The sequence below is a fragment of the Stegostoma tigrinum genome, chromosome 3 (assembly GCF_030684315.1).
Source record: "Stegostoma tigrinum isolate sSteTig4 chromosome 3, sSteTig4.hap1, whole genome shotgun sequence".
NCBI classification, from domain to species: Eukaryota; Metazoa; Chordata; class Chondrichthyes; order Orectolobiformes; family Stegostomatidae; genus Stegostoma; species Stegostoma tigrinum.
In genome coordinates this window covers 12,003,236-12,030,345 of record NC_081356.1, presented here as the reverse complement: position 1 = coordinate 12,030,345, position 27,110 = coordinate 12,003,236, and the positions used below count along the sequence as shown (strand labels likewise).

At 40.3% G+C, this 27,110-nt stretch overlaps 1 protein-coding gene across 2 annotated transcripts in view; it reads left to right on the top strand.

Moving 5' to 3' along the window:
• pax5 (paired box 5) overlaps positions 1-26,851 on the top strand; it is a 203,017-nt gene extending 176,166 nt beyond the window's left edge. For both annotated transcript variants that reach the window (XM_059643140.1, XM_059643146.1), the window contains 2 exons: positions 5,881-5,967; positions 19,191-26,851. In XM_059643140.1, coding sequence (XP_059499123.1) covers positions 5,881-5,967; positions 19,191-19,267 — 164 coding nt within the window. In that variant the 3' untranslated portion in view covers positions 19,268-26,851. The remainder of the gene's footprint in view (positions 1-5,880; positions 5,968-19,190) is intronic.
• Positions 26,852-27,110: the final 259 nt, after the last annotated feature.

Below are 27,110 nucleotides of genomic sequence, written 5' to 3'. Positions count from 1 at the left end.
TGTTAACACTGTTAAACTAAAATGGTTTTCACTGCTATTATGATAAAGCATGGACTATATACATTTATTCACTTACTCAGTTAATTCATGTTTCTAATCTATTCTGTTTGAAGCAAATTAGAATTTTTTATTGCATTTTCCATTTAAAATTTTTTAAACATAAATTCAGGCAGGTTTTAATTAATTCATTTGGAAAGCAAAATTGTTAAAATAAGAAATTAAGTTAAATTAAATTAAATTGAGGTTTATTTTATTTTCTCCTCCTGAGATTTTAATCCTGCTAGGTATCATGGTGATGCTCTGCTCTTTATTTGATCTGTTTCATACAGACTCACTTGTACTGATTCTATTGCCTACAGTCTTTATGTTAATTTCAACCATATTCTGCCCCTGTGGATCTATGATCCTGATATTTTAAAATGTATGCTGTGTTCTATGACTGTACTATATTCAGGATGTGGAATGGGAGATTGCCAACATAATCCCACAAGGAATCTTTGGAATTCACCCATGGGTTGCCCCATCTCTTCTCCCTGGGGTAACTGAATATCCCACTTGTTGTCCTATATTTTGTTTCTGGTCTGGCAAGAAGATGTTAACAATCTTATTTTACCAAAATTATGACAATGATATGTGCTTGTGGCTCGTCTTTCAATTCTCTGTAGATATCATACTGGTCATCATGATTAATTCCTTAAACATTTGCTTTTAAACATAGAACATAGAACATAGAACATTACAGCACAGTACAGGCCCTCGATGTTGTGCCGACCTGTCATACCGATCTCAAGCCCATCTAACCTACACTATTCACTAGGCTTTGTAACTGAATACAATACCGGTTACTTCGCAGGGAAATCAGGAAGCTTCTGTAAATATAAATATAACCACAATTCGACTATAGACACAATGATAAATGGGAGTTACAATCCAGTGGGGTAAACAATGGTCTTTCAACTAGGCTCAAATCCAACTGAGTTTGAGGAGATGAAGGTTTCTCCTCTCTGCTGGCTATGAGTTGGTCAATGTCAATCCAGTTTCTAATGGCCCCAGAGCAGATAGCAGCTACTAATTAGCATAATTTGGCAATCTCCTTCGGAGGAACCCCAGAATGGCCAGGCCAGGAAATAGAAAATATTCATTTGTGTCAGACAGAGATGCTCATCTGGGACATGGACACAAACACATGCTGGGATAGGGCTAGGGAAATTTATAGATTTTTAGTGAAATTGTACCAGACTTGAATGTATGGAGCTGGCATAGGCTGAAGACAATAACTCCATGTCCCTTAACATGATGAGCCCCAAAATTGCAATTAAAAAGAAAGGTGAATGAAATAGGCATCGTCTCATAATCACAATGAGGTTGTGCTGAAAACACAAGTTCTCAACTGTTTTTAATTCAGCAAAGGTTTCATACTGTATGAGGTTATGGTGCACACAATCAGGGTTTAACGCTGTGAATCCAAACTCCTAAAAGGGAACTACATCCTAAGGGAGTAATGCATGTTGGACACTATGCTGTAAGATACTCACCCCAGTTCTCCCAGTTGTGTTTCCACGGAACTTTGCTTCCTGCTGAGATTTTGAGATTGTGGAATTGGCCCTCTGGAAATCAACACAAAAGACCATTCAACTCATCATATTTGTTCCAATGATACCTCCTAAACTGAAATTCCCTCCTTCAATTGTATATCATTGTCCTTTCATCATATCCTTTCATAGTCTTCAATTTCAAACACATTTCCTATTCATTTTAAATTAAGTTGGACTCTCCATCTCATTAAGTCCTTGGGTAAAACATCCTATGTCCTAATAATCTCGTATGATGAACATTTCTCTTTCCACTTTTAATCCTCACTTGATGTGTTCCTGTTACTGACTAGCCAACCAATAGGAGCAGTCCTTCGTTGTTTTGTCTCTCCACTTCAACCCCCAAGTGATACATGTCCCTATTTCAGTGGCACTGGGCATGGAGTTTGATGGCTATCATTCTCCTATGATAAAAAGGCTTATGTTGAGCAAAGGTGATGGGTCAAAGGCCAGTCTGGCACCCGGCATGGATAAGGTTTATTTGATGAAGTGCCTTTGGACATTGATATAGGCAGGGGTAGAAAGAATCCAGGCTAACAGCAATAGAACAGGGAACAAGTAAAGAATAACAGGTATTTATATATAGCAAACATTTTATTAACTGGTACATACAGGATCAGGAATGCATCTGTTGATCAAATATTCCATTTGATCAAGAAGTCCACATAATGTAAAAATACAGTAAGTAATAGAAACACAATGCAGTGGGTATACACATCGCTGTTATTCTTTATTTACAGCATAATTCACTTAAATAATAATGCAACTTTGCCTTAAATAAAAGTTATCGGCAGAGAGCCTTCTCATTTTCACCCTCAACTGACTACTCAGACAGCACAATGATTGTGATAATACAGTAAACTTTGCAGTATCTGAGGTATATAACTTTTGCTAGTTTATTGACAATGCTTCATAAGGTATCGGTTAAAACAAAGTTTATTGTGGTATCTTATTGTCTCCTCAGGCATCCCAAACGTTGCATAACCAAAATACTAATTTTGAAATATAGTCACCATTGTTAAGTAGGCAAATGCAATAGTCAATTTATATTCAGCAAAGCACTATGAATTGAATAATATCTTTTTTCTTTTGTTTGTGTTGGTTGAAAATGAAATGTTGCCTTAGGACCATCTGTTCCTCTTCAAATAGTGTGGTGGGGTATTTTTCATGCAGGGCCTCAGTTTAATATCTTGTTCTGCGACAGTACTGCATGCCCATCAGCATTCAGTCAAATAACAGTGAGGGATTTTTAAACCAAAGATGTTCGATGGTGGCAGTTTCATCTCAGACATCGAACCACAGCTGACATAGAATAGAATAATATGCAATTAGCTTTATTGTCACACATATTCAAATAAATACAGTGAAAAGTTTACAGTCACTGCATTATTGCGCCAGGGCTCAAACCATATATCAAAACAGCCCACTTAGAACAAAAGCAGAAATGTGACTAAAATCCTGCTGATCACCCACATTGATCAAATAGGTAGTATTCAGAATCCATTTGTAATAATAATACAAATTAACTTGAAACCTATAATTTCAGAATTCAAAATCAGAAGCTGTTTCTGTGCAGAGATGGCATCAACTGAAATAAAAGGTTGGTTCTGGTCAGTCAGTATTCACAAAGGGAGAGAGTGTTCTGACCTTTGTTAGCAAAACTGAAGACCTTTCTCTGATGAAGGTTACGAGGGAAACATTGGCCTGGCTTTTGTCTTTGTAGATCTTTACTACTTTTGGGTGACTGCAGTAGTTTTGTCTATTGGTGCAGGTTTTCACAATTAATTAGTATAGCCCTGATTTTGTGTTACCTGCCATAATATTCAGTGGAGAGTAAAATTTGGACAGGGTGTAAGTACTGGGGTGGTTAGATTCAAATCCAAGGCTGCCTGGAATCTGACAAGAGCTTCTAACCACACATCCACATGACAAGGTCACTTTTTCCACCTCTACAGCATTCCCCAATTCCATCCCGATCTCAGCTTGTCCATTGCTGAAACCCTTATCCAAGCCTTCGTTATTCTGAGAATTGAAGACTTCTAGCACCGCTGGCTGGTCTCCCTCTTCTGTCCTCCATCAACTTGAGCTCTTCCATAATTCTGCCGTCCTTGTCCTAATATGCATTAAGCTGTATTTACTTGCAACAACATGCTTGCTGAGCTCAGTTGGTCCTCAGTTAAGCAGCTCTCAATACTGAAATTCACATCCTTGATCCAGAATCCTTCCCTGCTTTTGTCCATCCTTATTTTTGTGACCTGCTCCAGACCTTAACTCTGCAATATATGTGTTTCTCCAATTCTGATCTGTACAGCATCCCTGATTTTAACTGTTAAACCATGGATGGATTTTCCTTTGGTTGCTGAGTCCCTAAGCTTCAGAGTTTCTCTAAACATTTCTGTCCCTCTCTATTCTCTAAGATTCCCCTTACCCAACTACCTTAATCACTAAGGTTTTCATTACCACTTCTAATAGTTTATTACATTGCGCAGTTCCAAATGTGATTTGAAAATATTCTTTGAAGTACCTTGGGATACCTTACTATATTTAAAGGCTCTATATAAACATAAATCTGAGTGTTGCATTACAGTTATTTTGGCAATTGGGGATGTGCAGTTTTTAAAGTGGACATCCTAGGGCTAGTCTTCCATTTGATTCCTTTGCTGTTTGTAAAGAATGAATTGTATTTTTAGGGCTGCCTTCAGCCACACAGACATTTCATCTGGAGTGCACAGCCACAGAGGCTTTATTTGTGGAACTTAAGGACCTTTAGACCCCTTAAAAACTCAATCCTTCATTTCACTGTTAATTGGGATCTTTGTTTATTATTTGTCATGTTCATTCAGCGTGATTATGCCAGAGTTTTATTTCCAAGGAGCCATACAGACTGCTATTAAGTTAGAAACTACAGCACCTCTGATACCCATTGGGAAGATTTTACAGCTGAAACACGAAGAGTTCACTTGAGGCTAATTAATCAGTAATCATTAAACATTTTGTGTTAGTCAGGTAGTGGACTGGGATGCAGATTTGGCGCCCCTTAAAATTTGAGTGTTTGATATTTATTAAGGTGTTTTTATCTCTCTCTGGGACTCCTCATCACAGTTCATGATTGAACAGTTCAGCTGTCAAGAATTACCACTGATGGGCAGTAGTATTTCCATAAAGGGGCCAGCAAGCTGTTTAGATGTGCATTGATCTGCTCTAGTTTTACTCAGCCCCTGCCACATCTCCAGCATAGCCTGGCTCCTGCTCGATATGCAGAATATTTCTGGATGAAGTGAGCGATTCTGTCATTGAGCTGATGGTGCTCAGTGACTCTTGCAGCTCTCTGCTGGTCTGTACTGCAGGAGCCTGACACCCTGACCACTGAGGCATAAAAAGCAGAGAATTGGAAGTCTGAGCCTGTCAGGGCCTGGCGCATCCCCCTGAGAGCAAGGAGGGGGGAACGGAGGGAATCGCATTGCAAAGTGTCGGCTTGCTTCAAATCATTTGAGCAGGAGTGCAGCTGATGAGTTTTAAATCTCCCATTGCCTGCTGATTAACATGCAGAGCGACGCAAAGTGCAATCACCTCATCCTCACAGTTAAGGGCTGGGGAAGGCAGAGGCGCTCCTGTCAGTCCTGAGGTGTGAGGGAAAGTTTGGCAAACAAAGGAAACAGACTTTGTCAGATTCTGAGTGTAAACAGCAAATACTTTAACAAGATCACTTAGCCAAACAAGGAATGGACTTGAATGGTGTGACTAGTTATTGTTTTTATTTCACGTGTACTAAAAGGTATTAATTATTTTGTGAGCCTTAGGAGAAGGCCATTTGCATTGGGTTAATGTTCAGAACTCTCAAAATATAGCTGGTGATAATTATCACATGACTTCAGTTCTTGATATTTAACATCCTATCTGTGTTGGGGGAAAAGCACTGATGATTGAAGACAACAGCTAAGAGGCAGAGAGGTATAAAAACTAGTTCAGAAAATCTCTACCACATTGCGAGAAAACTCCAATTAATTAGTAAACCTAGTTAGTTGAGCTTGTTAATAAATGTTAATTTATTTTCTAGCCTATTCCTTGTACCTACAAGTACGAGATGTTACATGTAACGTGGCTAAATTAGTGAAGGTTTGAGTTTCACAGTAAGTGAAGTGTAAAGTGTGACTGTATGTAAGTTGATTATTGATGATTGTTTGATTCATAATTTTGAACCATGACTTCATAGTATCTTTTTCAGTTGTAAGACAACTTAGAATCATTAATTTGAGGATCTTTCCAAGATTTCAATTTTTTGTTTTAGGAGGTGATTTTTCTGGGAGTCCATATTCCCATCCACAGTATACGACTTATAATGACTCCTGGAGATTTCCCAATGCTGGATTATTAAGTAAGTGCATCTTCAGACTATAATGTTTGATAAATCTGTTTGTGCAATAAAAGCTCCATGAGTATTTGTGGTCATTTTTGGTTTTGGCCATATGATGTTTTGCCGTTATGAAGAAGATGATGGATGACCCTGACCTCCAGGCTGATAAAGGAGGTTGCCTAAGCAGCTGTATCTGAGTTAGTTATTTCTAATTCCACCTCCAAATGACAAACATTTTGAGCTACTTTATCAATTTTTTTTGAGCAGGTTGAAAAGGTTACCCTCCAGTTGATTTCTTCTGTTCCATTTTGGTGAGCTGACTGAAAATAGGAGATCACACTTAGCATTCATAACCCTCATGGTGGCATGGTGGTAATGTTAATGGATGAGTAATCCAGAGGACTGGGCTATTGCTCTGGTGTCTTGGGTTTAAATGCCACCACGTAAGTGTATGTAATTTGAACTCAGTTAACAAATCTGGAATATTATAGTAGTCCCAATTGATTGTTGTAAAAATCTACCTGGTTCACTAGTGTCCTCATTAGGAAAGGAAGTTGGCCATCTTTACCTGGTGTGGTCTACATGTGACTCCAAACCCACCATAATATAATTGATTCCCAATTACTCAAGGAAATGGCCTAGCAAGTCACTTGCTAAGCATAATCAGAGAAGGACAACAAATGTGGGTTAACATGAAGAATATAATAAGCAAAACTTCATAGCACAGCTCCAGATAGAATAATCAATTTTAATTAATCCCCAGTTTTCTATTTTGCTTTGTGTCTGGGAACGTGTAGATCAAGTCTTTCATTAAATATGAAGACAGTGAGTTTATTTAAAATAGCATAGTGTTGTGGTGTGACAACTAGATACAAATCAATAAGATGTGGAATATGTAGGTTATTGATAGAGGAAGGTAAATGGAGTCAAGGTACAATAGATATGAATTGGAGATATAGCACATAAAGCATGTGATATGTTTTGCTACAATATATAAAGCATTTTGGATACCATTTCCTACTCTATCATTGCATCATATTTATGTTTTACTTAAAATTGTATTTGTTTTTTTTCTTTTCTGTGCCTGTTAAGCCAATAGTGGACACAGCTGGATCTGACAGCAGCTTTCTTTAAAATACTCTTTTTCACACTTCACTAACATTGCATTCTTTAATTTTCTGTCTTCTTCACCACTCACCTCACCAAATTCAGTGCTATACTAGTTACACAGCATTGTTTCTTGGTTCTAGATTTATATGTCTATTGATTTGAGGATTAACTCATGCTGATTTGATGCTTACTTCCATTTTTTTTGACAATTTAAGTGTTTGTTGAAGAAGAATCAATTAGAGGTTGCACCATCTCTCTGTACAGAAAAGATGGGGAGGAGTAAATAGGAGTGCAGAGTCACCCAAATGACTTTTCATAACTCCTGTGAGAAGGTTGTGTTCAGAGGGATTTGAACATCCACAGAAGATCTGCAGCCCCAGGGTGGTTCCAGTCAGTGGGGGTTTTACTGAAATCTGATCATCAGTTCATGAAAATTGAGAGAACAGTGACAATGTCCCCAGCTTAAACAATGTGACATCCATGTTTCTACCACAGTCCATATGCCAAACTCTGTGCAATGGAAAATTGGTGCTAGGACAAGTGGGTGAAACTGGGAGTCCCTAGTCAAGAATTTGCACACAGGCAACATGGATGATGATTATTGGGCACCTGTTTCGAGACAACTTTGTCCTTGGGCCAGAGCACTTGTGACTGGGCAGTCCTTTATTTTTCTAAAGTTGGTTTAAATCCCAGGCATGTAAAGAGTGAGGGGCACATAATCATTTACATTTCTATTTCAAATACAGTTGATAGTGTGTACAATTGTTTCCATTTCTTTATGGCATTTACTGCTGTGACAGGTGATGTATAACTTTCCACACAATATAGCTGAACACTGTTGACCATTTCAGAGTATATTTCAATGAGTTGTTACATCATTTAGCACTTGTCACGTGTGTCTATTTGGGGTGTTAAGGGAATACGTGCAGTGCAAATGTCGGCAGGACTGAAAATTCAAAGAAAATGTTCAAAACAAAGTAAAAGTGAGTGAAGGGAAAGAGAGTCCAAATTGATACTTTAAAAGAACACTAAATACAAGTAACAAAATCTAATGAAGAAAAATGATCCAATTTCATGCCCTTTGAATGTGATAACTCCTGTGCCATTTTAGCTCATTACTTTTAACTTGACGGAGATCAAGATAAATTTCTTTTGATGCATTGTTCCTATCTCCACTTTGACACCAATCTGTGTATACTGCAGAATTTAACTCGAGCTGACAGAATCTCCATTCTAATACAGCCAACTAGTTAAACATGCATTTTTTTTTACTGGGATATGGCGTCAGTATATGATTGTTTGCTCCACAGTTGTTAAATAATTAGGGCATTTCCGGTGATGAGGCTCTGTTCTCTAGAGGTGACTTGGCACATGAAGCTGTTCCTCAGTGTTCCTTAGATGGAGTGAGAATGTTACGTATGTTACTGCCGTCCATTCTAACTGATTAATTTTAGCATAAATAGTGTTGGATTTATTCACAACCTTAGTAACCTCCATCTACCTCACACAAAAAAATACATCTGCTAGTGTTTTTAACTTGCACTTCTGATGTGTGTCTTTCACAATAAGACTATTCTCTCAACAGAATGAAGTGGACATTCAGGACCACTAAAAGTTTTGGTTTCGGTTGTTTTCAACTGAAGTGAGGCATGCTTAGACTTTGCCTCTCCAATTTATACTACTTTCCTTTATTTCAACCCATTCTCTCCATTTAGTAATATATATATATATAGTTGAAGACTCAACAAGGTTGTTTATTTATTGTCACCTGATTTCATTCTTATTTATACACTTAGATCTGAGGTTCTCTTTCTATTCCTGAACCATTATTTCTCGGATTCCCAAAAATCAGTCCTTAGCCCCCTCCTATTTCTCATCTACATCCTGCTGCTTGACGTTATCATCCAGAAGCACACAGTTGGGCTCCACACCTGCAACACCCAGCTGTATCTCACCATCACTTCATAGAATCATAGAATCCCAACAGTGTGGAAGCAGACCACTCAGCCCATTGAGTTCACACCAACCTCCCAACGTACATCCCAAACAGATCCACCTCCCTACCCTATCTCTGTAACCCCACACTTCTCATCCACATAACCTGCACATCTTTGGACTGTGGGAGGGAACCTGAGCACCCAGAGGAAACCCACAGAGAATGTGCAAACTCCACACAGATTTTGCCCGAGGCTGGAATCGAACCAGGTCCCTGGCGCTGTGAGGCTGCAGCGATAATCACTGAGTGAACATGCCGCCTACTTCTCTCAGCATCTGCATTGCCTCTGACATAATGCTGTGCTTGTCTGACATTCAGTGCCTAACATCAGTAATGTGAAAGAAAATTCTCACTTTTTTTTACATTCCGTTTCCAAAACCACAGTCAACCAAATTGGCAACGAGAAACAGCCCTTAGGGATAGTCTGCAGCATCCGAAGGTGAGCAGCCTGTGGAAGGTTGTGTGTCAGTGCATCAGCTGTGATTGTGGGAAGTGAGGTACCGGAGAGAATAGTCAGTCTTTGGCAAGGAGTAGATTGGTGATCACAGCACAAGCTATTGAGATGTCACAACCAGCATAAGTGAGGCTCCCCTGAGGGTTAGGAATGAGTGTCCTTCATTTCTTTCTGGCTGACAGGCTGTGGCCTGCTCTAACAGAGTCATACAGCATAGAAATAGGCCCTTCAGTACATCTTGTCTATGCTGATCAACAAATACCAAACTATATTAATCCCATTTAACTGCACTTGGTGCATAGCCTATTATGCCCTGGCATTTTAACTACTTGTCCAGAAGCTTCTTAAATGATGTAAGAATACCTTCCTCCTCCACCTTCTCAGGCAGAATATTCCCAAAAATCTAACACCCTCCAGATGAAATGTTTTCCTCCAATCTCCTCTAGACCACTTACTCTTCACCTTAAACTTATGCCGTCTGGTCTTAGCCATGTCTGCTATGGGGAAGATGTTCTGAGGATTTACTCTGATTATGCATCTCATAATTTTGTATTCCTCAATCAGATCCCCCCTCAGTCTCCTCTGCTCCAGGTGTGTCCTTCAAATAGTGTGGTGATCAGACCGGCACATAGTATTCCATCTGTGGCCTAACCAATGCTTTGTAAAGTTGTAAAACGACTTCTTGGCTCTTATATTCTATGCACCAGCTAATGAAGGCAAGCATCTGACATATCCACTTAACCACCCTGTCTACCCGTGCTGTCATCTTCAGGAATCTATTGACTTGTACACTAAGGTCCCTTTGTTCCTCAGTACACCCTAGGGACCTATTATTCATTCTGAAGAATAGTCATACCAGACTCGAAACATTAATTCTGTTCCTGTCGCTACAGATGCTGTCAGTCTTGCTGAGATTCTCTAGCATTTTCAGCTTTTATTTCAGATTGCTAGCAATCAAAGTATTTGGCTTGTATTATCTCAAACTACAGATCTTATGGCATATAGAACAAGGTGTCCCACAAATCAGCAGGATCTGGAGTGCAGGATTTGCCTCTTCTCCAAGTCATCAATGTACGCTGTAAATGGAGGCCTCAGGCTGATTCTCATGGTATCCCCACTGCTGATGTCTTTGTGTTCTATGTGTTAGTGATTCCCTAATCCCTAAATGCTAATACATGACCTTAAATACCATCTTATACAATAACCTTTCAAATGGTACATAATTGAAGGCCTTCTGGAAATCCAAATATGCTACATCTACCAATTCCCCTTTATCAATCCTGCTTGTCATATCCTACAAGAGCTCTGGCAGATTTGTCAAACATGATTTCCCTTTCACACAATCACATTCACTCTGTGCTAAGATTTTCTAAGTGCCCTGCAACTTCCTGAAATGTGGACTCTGGCAATTTCCTCAAAGGCAGATGGTAGGCTAATGGGTCTTTAGTTACCTGCTTTCTGTGTCCCTCCCTGCTTGAACAGCAGTGTCATACCAACAGTTTTCTAATCCTCTGGAGCCCTCCTGGAATTCTGAGTTCTGGAACATTTTGGCCAATCCCTCCATTATCTCTCCAGCTGCTTCCTTTGATACTCTTGGATGTAGGCCACCAGGTCCTGGTGACTTGTCTGCTTCAGTTTGTCAAATACTTTGGCTCTTTTAAAAGTAAATGATGCATGATTTTTCTTCCCATTAATACCTTGCTTATCTGTTATGTTTTGGATATTTATAGTTTCCTCCTCTTGTGATAATGATGAAACTGTTGGTATAAATTATCTGCCATTTCTCAATATCCTAATGTAAATTCTCAGTTGCATCCTCCAAAGATTCAACACTTAATTTAGCTGCACTCTTTTCATATAACTGTAGGAGCAATTGCTATTTGTATTTTATATTTTTTGACAATTTACTTTTCATCATCAACTTTCTCTTTATTAGCTTTTTAGTTACCACTGCTGGTTCTTAAAAAACAGTCCCAATCCATTTGCCTACCATGAGTTTTTCGCCACTTTGCATGCGTTAGTTTTGAATTTGGATACTTTCCTTGATTGCCTTTGTTAACCACTGGTGGTCCATCCTTCTTTGTGGAGTCTTTCTTTTTGACCAGAACAAATTTTTGCTCAGCACCATGAAACATCTGCTTAAGTATCTGCCATTTCTCACACCTGAACTACCTTGAGTCTATTTTACCCGCATGCTTTATCAACCACTTCCTCGATGCCTCTGTATTTGTCCTTATTTAAATTAAGGACACTGGTTTGCAACTCAAGTTACTCTGCCTTAACCAAAATTTGATATTCTACTATATGTTGATCTCTACTCCTGAGAAAACCCTTAATTACAAGATGTCTTCTTAATCTTATGTCATGTCAGATTTCTAGATCTAAAATAGCCTGTTATAACAAACTGTGGGGCTGGATGAATACAACAAGCCAAGCAGCATCTTAGGAGCAGAAAAGCTGACATTTCGGGCCTAGACCCTTCTTCAGAAAAGGGGGATGGGGAGAGGGTTCTGAAATAAATAGGGAGAGAGGGGGAGGCGGATTGAAGATGGATAGAGGAGACAGACAAGTTAAAGGGGCGGGGATGGAGCCTGTAGAGGTGTGGATAGATGGGGAGGTAGAGAGGGGATAGGTCAGTCCGGGGAGGACGGACAGGTCAAGGGGGTGGGATGAGGTAGGATGAGGAAGGAAATAGGGGTGCGGCTTGAGGTGGGAGGAGGGGATAGGTGAGAGGAAGAGCAGGTTAGGGAAGCAGGGATGAGCTGGGCTTGCAATCAATTTGCAATAAACAACTGCACCTCCCAGTCGCGAACTATTTCGACTCCCCCTCCCATTCCTTAGATGACATGTCCATCCTGGTCCTCCTACAGTGCCATAATGATGCCACCCGAAGATTGCAGGAACAGCAACTCATATTCTGCTTGGGAACCCTGCAGCCCAATGGTATCAATGTGGATTTCACAAGCTTCAGAATCTCCCCTTGCCCCGCTGCATCCCAAAACCAGCCCAGCTCATCCTCCCTGGACTGACCTATCCCCTCCCTACCTCCCCACCTATACTCTCCTCTCCACTTCTCCTCTATCCATCTTCGATCTGCCTCCCCCTCACTCCCTATTTATTTCAGAACCCTGTCCCCATCCCCCTTTTCTGATGAAGGGTCTAGGCCCGAAACGTCAGCTTTTGTGCCCCTAAGATGCTGCTTGGCCTGCTGTGTTCATCCAGCCTCACACTTTATTATCTCGGATTCTCCAACATCTGCAGTTCCCGTTATCTCTGAAATAGCCTGCTCCTGGGTAGGTCCTGCAACATACTGCTCTAAGGAGCAATTCCTGATGCACTGTACAAATTTGCCTCCCATGTTACTTTTGTCCACCTGTCTTGTTCAGTCAAAATGCAGATTATAATTACCCATGATAAGTGTCCTTATTACTTGCCTCCATTGTTTACCAATGTATTTATGCTTTGCCTTGCAGTCAGGCAGCTCTTTGTCGGCCTATAAATGACTCCCACCTTTTTCTTCATTCCCTTGCTATTGCCATTTCCATCCAAACTGACACCATATCACAACCTAATATACATAATTACCACTGCATTGGTTTACTGAAAAAAGCTATCCCCACCTCCTTTATCCTTTAGACTATTTTCAAGAGCATCAGATACCCTTGAATATTGAGTTCCCAATCCTGAACACCCTGCAATCATCTCTGTGTAATAGCTATCAAGTCATATTCATTTATTTCTATTTGTGCTGACATCTCATCTAACTTGTTATAAATGCTGCATGCATTTGGATGAAGAGTTTTAAGCTTTGCCTCCTTACCATTATTACTCACCTCGGTTCTAATTTCTGCTGCAATATCCTTTGTAGATTTTCTGCCTTTTCCTGGCAGACTTTATCATTCACCTCTTCACCGCCTCTGCAATCTCTTATTTCTTTTGGATTTTTAACTTCTGTGATTGAGACCTCTCCCACCCAAATAACTTAAAGATCTACTTTAGAACCACAGTTATATGATTCGCTATGTCGCTGGTCCTAATATACAAGCCGGTCCCAATGGAGGAGTTGTCTTTCCCTAGTACTCATGCTAATGCTCCATGAATCAGGCCCTACTTCCCCCGCACCAATCTTTGACCCCTGCATTTACCTCACCAATTTTACTTATCCTTGGCCAATTTGCATGTGGCCCAGCTAATTAGTAGTCTCGAGATTAACACCTTTTTGTGGTTTTGCTTTTCAATTTAACCACAAGCTGCAGTAATTTCTCAGCAGAAGCTCCTTTCTATTCCTGCCTACATCATTGGTGCTTAGGCAGTTCATGGCAGCTATATCTTTCCCTCCCACTGTCTCCAGCTAGAAGAGATGCCCTGAAGCTTGGTACCGAGTAGGCAATATATTCTTCAGAACATTCTGTCTTAGCTGCAGAGAACAGTGTCTATTCCCCTAATTATGCTAGATCATTACTGCCAAAATTTCTCTTTTCTCTCATGTTTGAAGGATGCTGTGGATTACACTGCTGTGGTCAGATCACTCATCTTACTGGGATCTGTGCCATGGGAGCAATAACCTTGTATATGTCAGACATAGGCACTGGTTGAGGCTCTTTCAAAGCTAATTTCCATATTCTAATAGCTGCCTTATTTGCAGTCCCATCCTCCTGTTCCTGACCATGAACCAAATTTCATTGGAATTCATCTAAGAGGTGTGACTCGCTTCTGAAATAGTGTCCAGGTACCTTTTCCACTTTCCTGATGTGTCACATTATCCACAATTCACACTCCATTTTATCTATTCTGAGCCAATGGTCCTCAAGAAACTAATACTTAATGCAGATGTGGTCACCGTAGATTGCACTGGTGTCCACTAGCTCCTACATACCACAGCTGCAAGACATCACCCACCCAGCCATCGCTGTCCTAGTTCATTTAACTAACTTGCATGTTAACTGTTTTGAATGAATTTTCTGACTGTACTCTTCAGATATAATAATGTCTCTTCATTTAAACCACTTAGCCAATTAAAACAGACATAGAAGAAATACCCACTAATTACGTACCCACTTCACTGTGATGCCACACCTCAGCTCTGATGAGTAAAAGCAGGTTGGAGAGCTCTCTACTGCTGGGTTCTGTCTCCTGCTCCTGCCGTTCTTGAATGCTGTGCTCTCCCTCAGCTCATGGCATACTTAGGCAGGCACATATTCAGGTGACAAATTACATTTGAAAGCTTTGTCAGACCCTTATCTTCCAAAGGCTTCTTTTTAGGAAAGCATAGTAACCATAATGGTAATTGGGACGACCTTTAGATTGGGCACTTGGCAGCTATTAATGACCTATTATGCTTTAGGAAGCTTAGTAATACTGTGACATTGGGAGGCTATGTCCCAATATTCAGTAAGAAAGGAGGTGAAGATACAAAACTTTGTTTCAAGTTTCTGTCTTCTCCGTGGGTGTGACACCTGAGTGACGTTATGGTGTTGGCTCCTAGTCATTGATAAGTTCCACATCAGAGGGTAGTGAGGCATCTGAGTGACTGTTTGCCTACAAGTGGGCATGTGCAGATGTCAAAGCTGTGCAGCCAGCATGTCGGAAATTTTAAATAATAACAAAAACTACTGCAAATACTTAGTGGAGCTGACAGCACCTATGAAGAGAGAATAACAGAATGCATGTTTTTGGTCAATGATGTTTCATTACATTCGAAGAAATTCAGAAAGGTAAACAAGTGGATCTGGCAGAAAAATGGAACAAAAAGGTAAAGCTGGAGTAAAAGATACAAAGATGAAATAATAAAAGGATTAGTGGTGCAAGCTCGAAGGGAAAGGAATGGGACAGATAAAGAATTAAGAGTTGTCTGGAGGAGGTGTGAATGGCAGGATGATGAACAGCCACAAGCTGTGAGGAAAAACATGATAGTGAATTGGAAACCTACAAAGAAAAGGAAACATAAAACATAGAAACTAGGAGCAGAAATAAGCCCTTTGTTACTTTTGAGCCTGCTCCACCATTCAATATGACCGTGGCTGATTGTCTACCTCAAATGGCAGCAGAGATTGGAGTCTGAAATTGTTGAACTCAGCGTCGAGTCCAGAAGGCAATCAGTAGCTAAAAAAAGGAGAAGGTGCTATTCCTTGAGCTTGTGTTCAGTTTCAATGGAGCACTGCAGGAGGCTGTAGAGAAGTGGGGCAAGGTGTAAGGTACAGTGGATATCCGGGAGCTCAGTCATGTTTGTGAACTGAAAGCAAAGTGCTAATGCAATCTCCATTTGACCTCCCCTTCGTACAGCAGGTTTTATTGTGGACAGCAGTTGCAGGAATTATCTGTGTGGATGTAGCCAGGTGGAAAAGATTGAGGGCGGTTGGAAACTGAGCCTGTCTTCATGGGAAAAAAAATGGAATGTTCTAAGGGGTTGTTGGGATTGTTAAGGGATTGAGGTCTGTGGGAAAGAAGAGATGGTTTGGGCCAGGAACCTGGAAACTATTAGAACAATGGGCGCCCTGAAAGATTCATAGATGTAGGTGCAAGAAAATGGACAAAGGAAGAAAAGGGAGTTGAAACAAACTAAATTAGCTCAATAGGATAGGAACAGACTGAAATAGTAATTCCAACAGAATGGTTGCGTTTGTGGATCTTGGAAAGGAAGTGGAAGGTGGGCTGTCAGGGCCATGAGACTTTGAGGTTGGAGGTATGACTGCTTACCCCAGAGGCCGTACCAGCCTCTTGTATTCAATATGTCATCCTCTAGCATTCCTGCCTAAACAGTGCAACACCACCACCAAATCCATCTTCCGTCCCGCCAGTTTTCAGCATTCTGAAGAAACTAGGATCCCTGGCACCCAGGGCTATCTGCAAGATCCTCCTTTTCTACCCACAGCACTTAGGAGGAGATGTGAAACCTCCTCTTTCACCTCCCCCCCCGCCCCCCATTCTCCACATGACCACCTGAGTCAGGAGCAGAAATAGGCCATTTGGCTCTTCAGGCCTTCTCTGCCATTCCAACAAGGACATGACAGATCTGTTTGTGTTCCCAATTCCACATTCATATCCAGCCTCGATAACCTATGATTACCGTGTTTATTATGAATTAACATGACTATTCAGTGACTGACCTTAACAACTTTCTCGGGCAGAGGCTTCCAAAGTCCGCACAACTCTCTGAGAAGAAACAAATTGCCTCTGTGTGATTTGTCTGCACTTCTTTCAGTGTAGCATACTACATTTGCTGCTCACTAAGCAGTCTACTCTATAAAGGGAGACCAAACTTAGTCTGGGTGACAGCTTTGCGAGACACTACCATCAGTCTGCATAATGGCCCTGAGCTTCCGGTTTCAGTTTACGTAATTTTTAACAAGCGCTTGACATTATTTTAAGACAATGTCAAAGATACTTGGTATGCTGAACCCAGGACTCTATCATGTTCACCATTTTAATGTCTTGAAGCCGATATTACACTCTTAGTGTATGAATATAGATGTCTTAGGTGGCTTCTACCTAGTTTCAGGGTTGAAGATGGTTCCACTCTTCTTCAACAGAAACAAATAAATCTTAAGACTTGAATCTATTTCCATTTATTACTCATGTTAACATTAATACAATATTATTCGACTTTTGGCCATTATTAGAGTTTTGGTTCTAGATTTTTATGGAATTCAAACTGCATGATGTGCCATACTAGGATTGGAATCCAGGCCCCCAGAACATTACCTGGATCTCTGGATTAATAGTCTTGTGATAAGACCATTAGACCTTCACCTCCCAGTACTTAATGTACAGTATACTGGTTAACTAAAACTTAGTTTTCATTAAAATTATTGAAGAACATTATTGCATATTGTCACTTTGGGTAGTTCTTCCCTTCAAATAATACTCTTTTTACAGTTATCTCTATTTATGGCACATTCCTTAAATGGAAAATAGGATTTAGACTTAGTAGCTCCTTTTATGTCCTCAGGATGTCCAAATCTATTCAATAGTCAATACTTGAATTTCAAGGCATAGTCAATGTTGTAAGGTAGAAACAATTTGCGCACAGCCAGATCCCACAAATATTAGTGAGTCATATTTTATAGAACAGAATTTGCAGTCAGAATAACAGTGAGGCAAATAGTACTTGCCATTCTGAAGAAGAGTCATATCAGGTTCAAAATATTAACTTTGTTTCTCTCTCCATAGATGCTGCCAGACCTGCTAAGTATCTCCAGTATTCAAGATAACAAAATGTGAAGCTGGATGAACACAGCAGGCCAAGCAGCGTCTCAGAAGCACAAAAGCTGACGTTTCGGGCCTAGACCCTTCATCAGTATTCATCTCCAGTATTTTTTTTGCAGATTTCCTTAAATATATTAAATAGTGACTTTAGTTAATATGCACAAGGAGATTTGCGGCACAGTTAGATTTACTACAATTATGTTTATTCATGTATTCTTTTATGGGATGTAGGATTTGTTGCTTGCTTGAGTAAGTTTAGCAGACTTATTTCCTGAAAAGGCATTAGTAAACCAGGTGGTTTTTTTACAACAATTGGCAGTCGTTGCATGGTTTTCACCAGGCTAGCATTTTATTCTAGATTTTTGTTAAGTTGTACTGTTGGCTACCGTTCAATTCAACCCCATGTCCCAGAACACCAGCCTGACTACTAGCCAGACACATTACTACTAAGCTGCCACCTCTCCACCCATCCATGAATTTCCATCCAGTGCTGACTGCAAGCAACCTTCCTCACTGAGATGTCTCCTCCAGGAGAATCAGCACTGGGAGTGTTGCTGGTGAATAATGCTATGGGAGGTCAATGTTATTTCATGAAATTATTGAACTCGTTCTGCAAGTTGGTTGCAAGTATGTTCTGTTCACAAAAATGACCCTGAGCTTCTGCTTGCCTGCCATTTCAACACATCACTGTGTTCCCTGACCAACATCTCTTTCTCGAGCTTGCTCCAGTGATCTAGCAAAGCTCATTGCAAGATGGAAGAACAACATCTCATTTTTAGTTTGGGAACCTTGTAACCTTCTGAACTCAATATTGAATTCAATAATTTTGAGGCCTGAGCACCCTATCACCTGTCCTTACCTAACCCCCACACACCAAGCTTTGTCCTCACATGGGCTGCTACCACACATAACCTATTATCAGCCATTAACAGTCCCCATCAGCAGCTATTCATTCTCCCAGGCTGACCTTACACAGTCTTTGTGTGCTCAACTGTTTTTCTCTCTCTCTGGCTCCATCTCCACCAATCCTTTACTCCTTTCCACTTCCCCAACCTTTCTGTATCTCATATGTATAGTAACCTTTTTCTAGCTACAATCAATTCTGAAGAAGGGTCACTGGACCCGATAGGTTAACTGCTTTCCCTCCACAGATGCTGCCAGACCTGCTGAGTGTTCCCAACAATTTCTGATTTTTGTTTCTGATTTCCAACATTGGCAGGCCTTTGCTTTCTCTTATGCTGAATGTTATTTCTTGGTGTCCTTCAGCAGTGCCACTAGTTTCAACTTAACATCTTTCAATGTTGAAAGAGAATGGATAGCTGGCCAATTAGCCCAAGTTATTCCAAAGTGTAGCTGCTCCGAAATGATCTGATCTGATGAGTTAGCTTATCACCCTGACCCGGTGGAAATTGTTATGTGGGCAACATGGTGCTTTTTCACTGTGCAAATCTTTGTAACCCTGGTGTTGTTTTCTTTCAGGTTCTCCCTATTACTACAGCACAGCAACCCGAGGGTCAGCACCAGCAACTGCTGCAGCAACCTATGATCGTCACTAGCTGGTGGGGGGGTATGGGGGAGGCATGACCTGCAGGTAGTGAAGAAATTGTGCACTTACAACACATATCAATCAGGTCTGAGGCAACTGGAAATGTGTGAAGCTCAGAAGCTCAAATGTGAACTTCCTGCAGGATAATCAAACTGGCTTTCGAAAGACTGTGCCAAATGTTTGTTCTGTTCATTGTAGAATGATGGAAACTGCTGACTTTGGACCCACACCGATAGTTAACCAGGCAATCGATGGAGTGCATCCAGTTAGTAACAATGAAAGACTGCTCAAGTTTCTGTTTGAATTAGGGAAAAGTGTGTTTTTTTTTAAAATGAGGGTAATATTTTAGTCCATGTCATTTTTTTTTAGAATGATTCCAAACTGAGAAGTAGCAAAGAGCTGCCTATGTTTAAAACCCATGGTTTGGATTAGTGAATCACCGTACTTGCAAGTATTCGGAGATTGATATGGGGAAGAAACAAACTATAGAATAATTACACACTGCATCATAGCACAGAAGCCTCAACCTTAACCCTTTGTGTACTACAACAGCATCTGCTTTTAAAACAACTTCTTAAAACATCTATTGCCTCTGAAAAATTTCAGAGAATATTGCATTTGGGTCAATCCAGTTTGTGAATTCTAACTTATCAAATGCCATGTTTAAATTGAAACACTGTTACATTAGTGTTGCAATATGATTTTTAGTTTAAGTTGAGGTCTTTCTGCACCCTGGGTTTAGAAGGCACTGAATCGTAACTGGTCCTGTGCTGATGATTACAGGCACACAGGACAATGATGGAAGACTGAGTAGGTTCTGAGCATTTGATATTGCTGTAAACCAGAACAGGCCACACACTTCTGTAGTATCCATAAGCTCAGTGTGATATGGGAATTGCTCAGTGGCAGCTTCATTTTGAAAGGAGACCTCTGTGTCTGTGTGTGCTCTCTCTCATACCCAACACTGAAGACTTTGATGTTAATAGGGAGGCGACAAGAATGCAAGGTTATTGGTGACAGTAACTCAGTAACACTCACAAGCAGCAGGAAGACAAAATCATCTCCAAGCTTTAGTCATGGGCCATAAACAGGGGTTATTTTGTTTTATTCATTCATGGGCTGGCTAGGCCAGCGTTTACTGCCTGTCCCTAATTACCCCAGAAGTCAGTTACGAGTCACCCTGCATCCCTATGGATCAGAGTCATGTGTAGGCCAGACCAGGGTAGGATGGCAGATTTCCTTCCCTGACAATTGACATTGGATTTTTAATTCCAGATTTTTTAAAAAAGTTGAAACTTCCAATTTCTATCCACCTTCCCCTTGGTGGGATTTGAACCTGTGTCCCCAGAACATTGCCAGGTCTCTGGATTAATACTCCAGCAATAATACTACTGGGCCATTACCTCCCCTTGTGGAAGACACTCATAGCTTGGAGCCATGGTTTGGGATATGCTTCGAGGTTGGTGTCACGACTGGAAGGAGTGGGATTTGTACTGAGGGGTTAGAGTAATGATTGGGTGTTGTGAGATTGATGATGAGGGGTTAGGACTACATTACAATAATGTGGGTGTCTGTGGTGGGAGAGAGTCAAGCCTTTAGCTTGTTAAAGGTCTACTTCATTCCTTTGGATGTCCTGCTGTCTTACTGTTTAAACAAGAGGATAAAGCTGGAAAGGTGTGGGGTTGGTGGCACTAGCTCACACCCTCCGGTTTTGCCAGATGGGGGCAGTTAAAATTGGGGCCTTAATGTTTAACTCTCTGAGATTTGCATTTCATTTTCAGGAAATTAAGAACATATTTTTAAAGTGTTTATTTATTCAGATAAAGTGGAATTTTGACATTTTTATCTAAATACTGTTAAATTCTCAGCTCTAGAATCCCATAGTGTGGGTTGACTGATGGGAGGCTGTGTGTGTCTTCTTTACATGGAGTGATTCAGATGTGGATGTTGTGGAGTAGGTGAGACAAATGGCACAAATGTATTTACAAGGAATCTGGATAATCACCTAAGGGCAAAAGCAGTAGGACAGAATAGTAATGGAGTAGATGACATATGTGGAAAGAGGGTTGCATGGAATATAGCCATCGGCACAGGTCAGTGAGTCTGAAATGACTGTTTCTGTGCTGTATATTCTGCACTGTGCTGTGTGTGTGTGTGTGTGTGTGTGTGTGTGTGTGTGTGTGTGTGTGTGTGTGTGTGTGTGTGTGTGTGTGTGTGTGTGTGTGTGTGTGTGTGTAAGGAAACCCATTTTCCCAAATACAAATCAGACATAGACCTGGATCCATAAAATGCAGCCTGCCGTTCCTGAGTTAACATTTTACTTTATTTCTCTTTGTGAAGCTCGGACAATGGTTTGGTGCAGTGAGTACTTGTGTTGCCACCGTTCTGTATTCTATTTCATGCATAAATTCTCTCGGCTGATAGATTACTTTAAAAAATATTTTCTTTCAAAAAATAGCTCTTAAATAGTTAACTCGTTCGCGAAACATATCCAATGTGGAGAATGGGACTGTCGAAGTAAAAGACCAAGCTGAAACCCTTGGGGAGAATCACACTTTCCCTTCACTAAACATGGGTTGGTTTTGGGTTGTAAGAACTTTGGGTGAAAATAGAAGAAATTACCACTGCTCTCAATGCTCACTGAGCTGGGCTGTTCTGTAGACCTGAAAGTAAATGATGGCGATCATCTTGTCCATCAGACTGTCTCCATACAACTGGTATGTTTGAAGCTCCATTACTAGACATCCAACCAGTAACCCTATCCCCGTTGGATCCCAGCTACCTATCCCACCAATGATACGAACCCCTGGAGAGGAAAGAAAAATGACAAAAACAGAAGGACATTTAAGGGGAAAAAAAGTCTACAAAATATAGTTTGGATATCCTTAACTAATTGAATAGCCCTGGAGAACACATTACGCATGTGTGTATCGTCACAAACCCTATAGGAACTGATAACTTTTGAACAGAAAATACAGTTAATAGCTGAAAGAATGACTTGTCAAGTTTTCATGTTTTCAGCAAGTCACTGTAACAAATGGCAGAAGACACTATTAACTGAACACTATCATTTTAGGTAATTATGCTTTAAACCACTGAATGGGCTACCTCTAAAACTACTACTTAGTCCAACAGAGAAAACACCCACCAAAAGGTATTCTTTATATTCCATTCAATTTTCCCAAAATTAACTCAAAGTGATTCTTAACATCCGAGGATTTATTCCCTTTTCTTTTTCTTTGAGTCTGAGAACTGTGAGGCTTCTTCTCTGAGACTTGTTCTCTCACCAAAGCTGGGCAACTCTCCCAGGCTAGTTTTAGTTCCTCACAACATATGGTCTTTAACCTTAGCAAAATTTTTCACCCACATTCCTGTGTAGTGAATCATAGTAACATTTTGGCCCTCTCTCAAATGCAGTTGGTCTCAAAATACTGTGGTGTTCAATTATATTTTCTGTAACCTGATTATTAGCAACTTCCCAGTATTAATGTGAATCATATGGGTCTTTTGTCTAGGTAGAAATGCTAATTAACTATCCTTGAGGGCCCAATTCTCCTCCATCTTGCAACTAAAAGACCAGCTTAAAATGTAAGGTGACATGTTAAACTATTTTCAGGGGACTGGAATGGAGACTTTGTCTCTACCGTTGATACACAGACTGCTGCATGTCTTCCATCATGAATATCCAGCACTTCCTTCCCTGCAAACCAATCTAAGCCCTCCCTCTGATCCCTAGCTATCAAACCACCTACGCTTATTGTCAGTCAGATTTTTGAATGGTAATCTGACTCCCTTAATTTTACTGAAAATTTAAAGAAACAGTCCCAATAAGAACAATCTAATAAGCCTCACAATTTTAGCAATATTAACTGGTGGTACTTTTTGCCAAGATTAGAGCTGGCCCAACTCATTTTCTGAATGTTGGTTGTGTTGCCACTGTGTTATCAGATGTCTACTTTCTCTCAGTTGTTGGATAATGGTTTGGAAACCGCTCCTCCTTGTCTGTGGTGGAAACATTGGCCACTTGACCCCATTCTCATGCTAGTTCTGACTGGCAAACTACAACCAGTGAGAATGAGGTAAAAGTTAAGGCAGATTTCCATAACAAACTCTAAGTAGCATTTAAATAGTTAGGAAATATGTGAGGTGTTATCAGCGAACGTCTGGGCAGCTTGTGCCAATGATTTATTTACTGATACTGTACATGCAGTTGGCCAACATAACTTTGTTCACATAAATAGCAGTCCTGTCATTCAAAGAGTGAAATATCTTATCATCCTCTTTGTAAGCAGTGCTGAAGATCAATTCTTACAAACGTGTTGTCATCAACCTGTTCAGAGATGTTATGACACATCTCTGGAGCAGGTAAGACTTGAACCTCCTGGCTCAGAAGTAGGGACACTATCACTGTGCCACAAGACCCCTAGAGATCATTTCTGACAGGTATTTGCTTCAGTACTCTGCAGTTGATTGCACAGGAAACTTCTGATCAAACTTTCAATCAGTGCACAGCTTTGAGGAAGAAACAAGCAGCATATGGAATAATTTTACCCTAACTTGTCAGTGGGAGACTGAAATGTTGCACCCTGCATTTGTACATTACCAGATCTCTCACTCCTTTAATTTTAATGGAATAATCTCGGATGAGGTGTAAGACCAGTGCTTCATGGGATACCATCAGTTTCCACATGGATGAGTTGGGTAAAATTGCCTCTGCAGAATTTCAATGATTGTCACTGTTTCCTATAAAATTATGAGAAGTTCTTCTGAATTCATTTAAATGAACCGTCAGTGTCGTTAAGCAATCTTGCTCCTGAGCAGCAACAGCTAGTATGCTCTTGCCTGCTGACAAACATTTAGATCGTAGAATCACTATAGTGTGGAAGCAGGCCGTTCAGCCCATCGAGTTCACACCAACCCTACAAAGAGCATCCGACCCAGACCCAGCCCCTACCCTAGTCACTATGGGCAAGTTAGCATTGGCCAATCTACCTAACCTGCAAATCTTTGATCTGTGGAAGGAAACCCACGCAGACACGGGGAGAATGTGCAAACACCACACGGACCGTCCCCCGAGGCTGGGATCAAACCCAGGGCCCCAGGTGCTGTGAGGCAGCAGTGCGAACCACTGAGCCACCATGCTGCCTATATTTCCATAGTTCTTCAGCCCAATACAATTGAATAGAACATAAAAAGGATGTGTTTTAGGAAGGAGTAAGATGTTTGATTAATGTGTGCTCAAGGTCCCATGGCCCATAAGTAAGCAAACACTGGGCTGTGAAGTTCACAGGTTAGTTCCACCAAGTGTCTCCCTACGCGCCTAGATATATTCAGATAATGTCACAGGCAAAAAAAAAGAGAAGCACAAGCGAACTTGCATTTACTAAAATGTTTGTTTTAGTTATTTGGGAACACACAGAGATGATATTTCATCTTGTTCTGTAGCATGTAAAGGATAATATGATCAACAATAGCTTATACGGTGAAAAAGTTAATTGGGCAAGGTGTAGAGCAGGGTACTGATTTATTATCAACCATCTTGTGTTACTGCCAAAGGCCAAATTATCCCTTACATTATCTCTCTCATTCTTACTTTTACACCTTTCCCTCGATACATTCTGTCATCTATATTCTCTCTCTGTCACATACACACATCAATAACCCCTGGCTGCCACCAAAAAACATTTGATCAAACAAGTTGATATGATATTAACATTTCCCAAATCAACGCACGTCCAGTGACACCCTTTGTCAAATTGGATTCTGGGAGATTCCTGGGAAGATGGCATGGATAAAGTGGGTAATGCTGGTTTCATACTTCCTCCTTTAGTACAAGATTCAACCTCCATGTGAAATGTGAGGCACGTATCATCAAATAGCCTGACAATATTGTTGACAACCTTTTTCATCCTGCATGTAGGGCTTTGGTACGTACTTTATTATGTGTCAGTGTCATCAGAGAGAAGAGGGATGGCCTGTACAGCTTCATTTTCTACTTATTTTGTATTTTTCCAAACTTTAGTGGAATGGTAATGATGGATTTGGCAGGAACTGAACTAGTAGCCCACACACTTGACAACAAATCCCATTGAGCAATTGGCTTGAGAAATAGAGTGATACTAGGAGGGAAAGAAAATGACTGTGAAAATGCAAAGAATCAGCTCGTTCATGAGGAAGCCTGCCACATTGCATGAGTCTATGTAGGAAAGATTTCAGTCCCGTGTGGTTGACTCTTTGCAACTTCTCAAGCTGTTCAGCTAAAATTAAGGAACTGTAAGTGTGCCTTTGTCACTTTCAGCATCTTGATCCTTGCTCAGCAATGATAAGGGGAGAGATATTGTTTTTCCTTCCTCCCTCAGAGATAAGTTGCTCATCTCCTCCTAGGCATCTTGTCTGATTCACTTGTCCTAGTCATTTTATACCCATTTCAATAATTAGTCATTAATATGGTAAGTTATTAAAATCCAATTAGTGTTTTTCACTCCTCCCATTGATTTTAAAAGATTTCTCTCCGTCCCTCATTTGGTTCTCGCAAATTAAATCCAAAAGGGCTGAGTATATGAATTGCCTCAGACAATGGCAACTGGTATTTCAGATTACCATTCTGTATGCTACTAGGAGCTCCAAGGCAATATCACATGTTGACTTCGCACAACCCCCATCCTCCCTTCCTCCGTGGTTGCGCATCAGCCTTGTGGACAGTCTCCCTCATTGACCAGCCAGAGATCAGGAACTCTCCAGTGTCATATCTTGTCTGTAAGTAAGCCACACAGCTTACTGGATGCACTTGAATGTTCCATGATGCTGAACACATCTTTCACTCTCGATAGCCTTTTCTTTTGTCCAAGTTCCAAGTGTCTTTCTACCTTCTTTAACTTCAGCATACCCTCCCAAAATGGACTAGCTACACTAGCAAGGGTGAGCGTGTTTGCAACTTAAACACAAACTAAAAATACTTTTATAAAGAGCAACAATCAAAAGACAGTTAAAAACAGCTTGCAATTAAACAAGCAAAACTTGGTTTGTGAAATGCATAAGCAATGCATTCACCAAAGGTCACTAGGCCAACTTAGAAACTCTGTACAGTAAATATTAAGTACTTCTTGTGAAAGTAATTGCCTTTGAAGGATGAAGACAAAAGAAAAGTTGTTTCCAGCAGGAAATGCTTCTTTAAACTCTGTTTTTCTATCTGTTTTTTGTAGGATGTAATTTACAGACTGAAATGAATTCTTGGTGTTTTTATTTTGTGCTGTGTGTGTTGCTTTCTGGTGTAATAACATTTGAATGTAATTACTGCAGTGCCAATTTGCCAAAGATATCTGATATTTTTCTTTATCATCATTGCAATACTGGGATTTGTGCTTTCTGTTTCAAGTAAACTGTTGAATGCAACTTGAGTTTTCTGATATTAGATTTAGCTAAAAGTACCATGCAATAAGATGGGTGTAGATTCAATGTATGTGTGTACACAAGGACGATTGTTTGTGATCTGTTGATGTATGTAATCTTAATATAAGAATAATTATTTGTAAATATTTACTATAATTTTATTGGTTCATACATAAGAATATAAGTAAACTTTTTTTAAGTTCAATGTACTTATCGTGGATTATCATTTGAAACATTGCAACTTTTCCAATCCTGTGAAGCACACTTCAGTCTGGAGAAATTGAGAGGAGAGGGTGGAGGGTCTTAAATTACTGAATGTACAGAAGCTAGAGAATACGGGATTGTTCTCCATAGATGCAGATTAGGTTGGAGGGAGATTTATTACAGCAGTTCAGAATTGAGATGTTTTGTTGAAGTTTTAAGAATTTCAATTTCCATTGAAGTCAGAACAGTAGCCAGAGAAT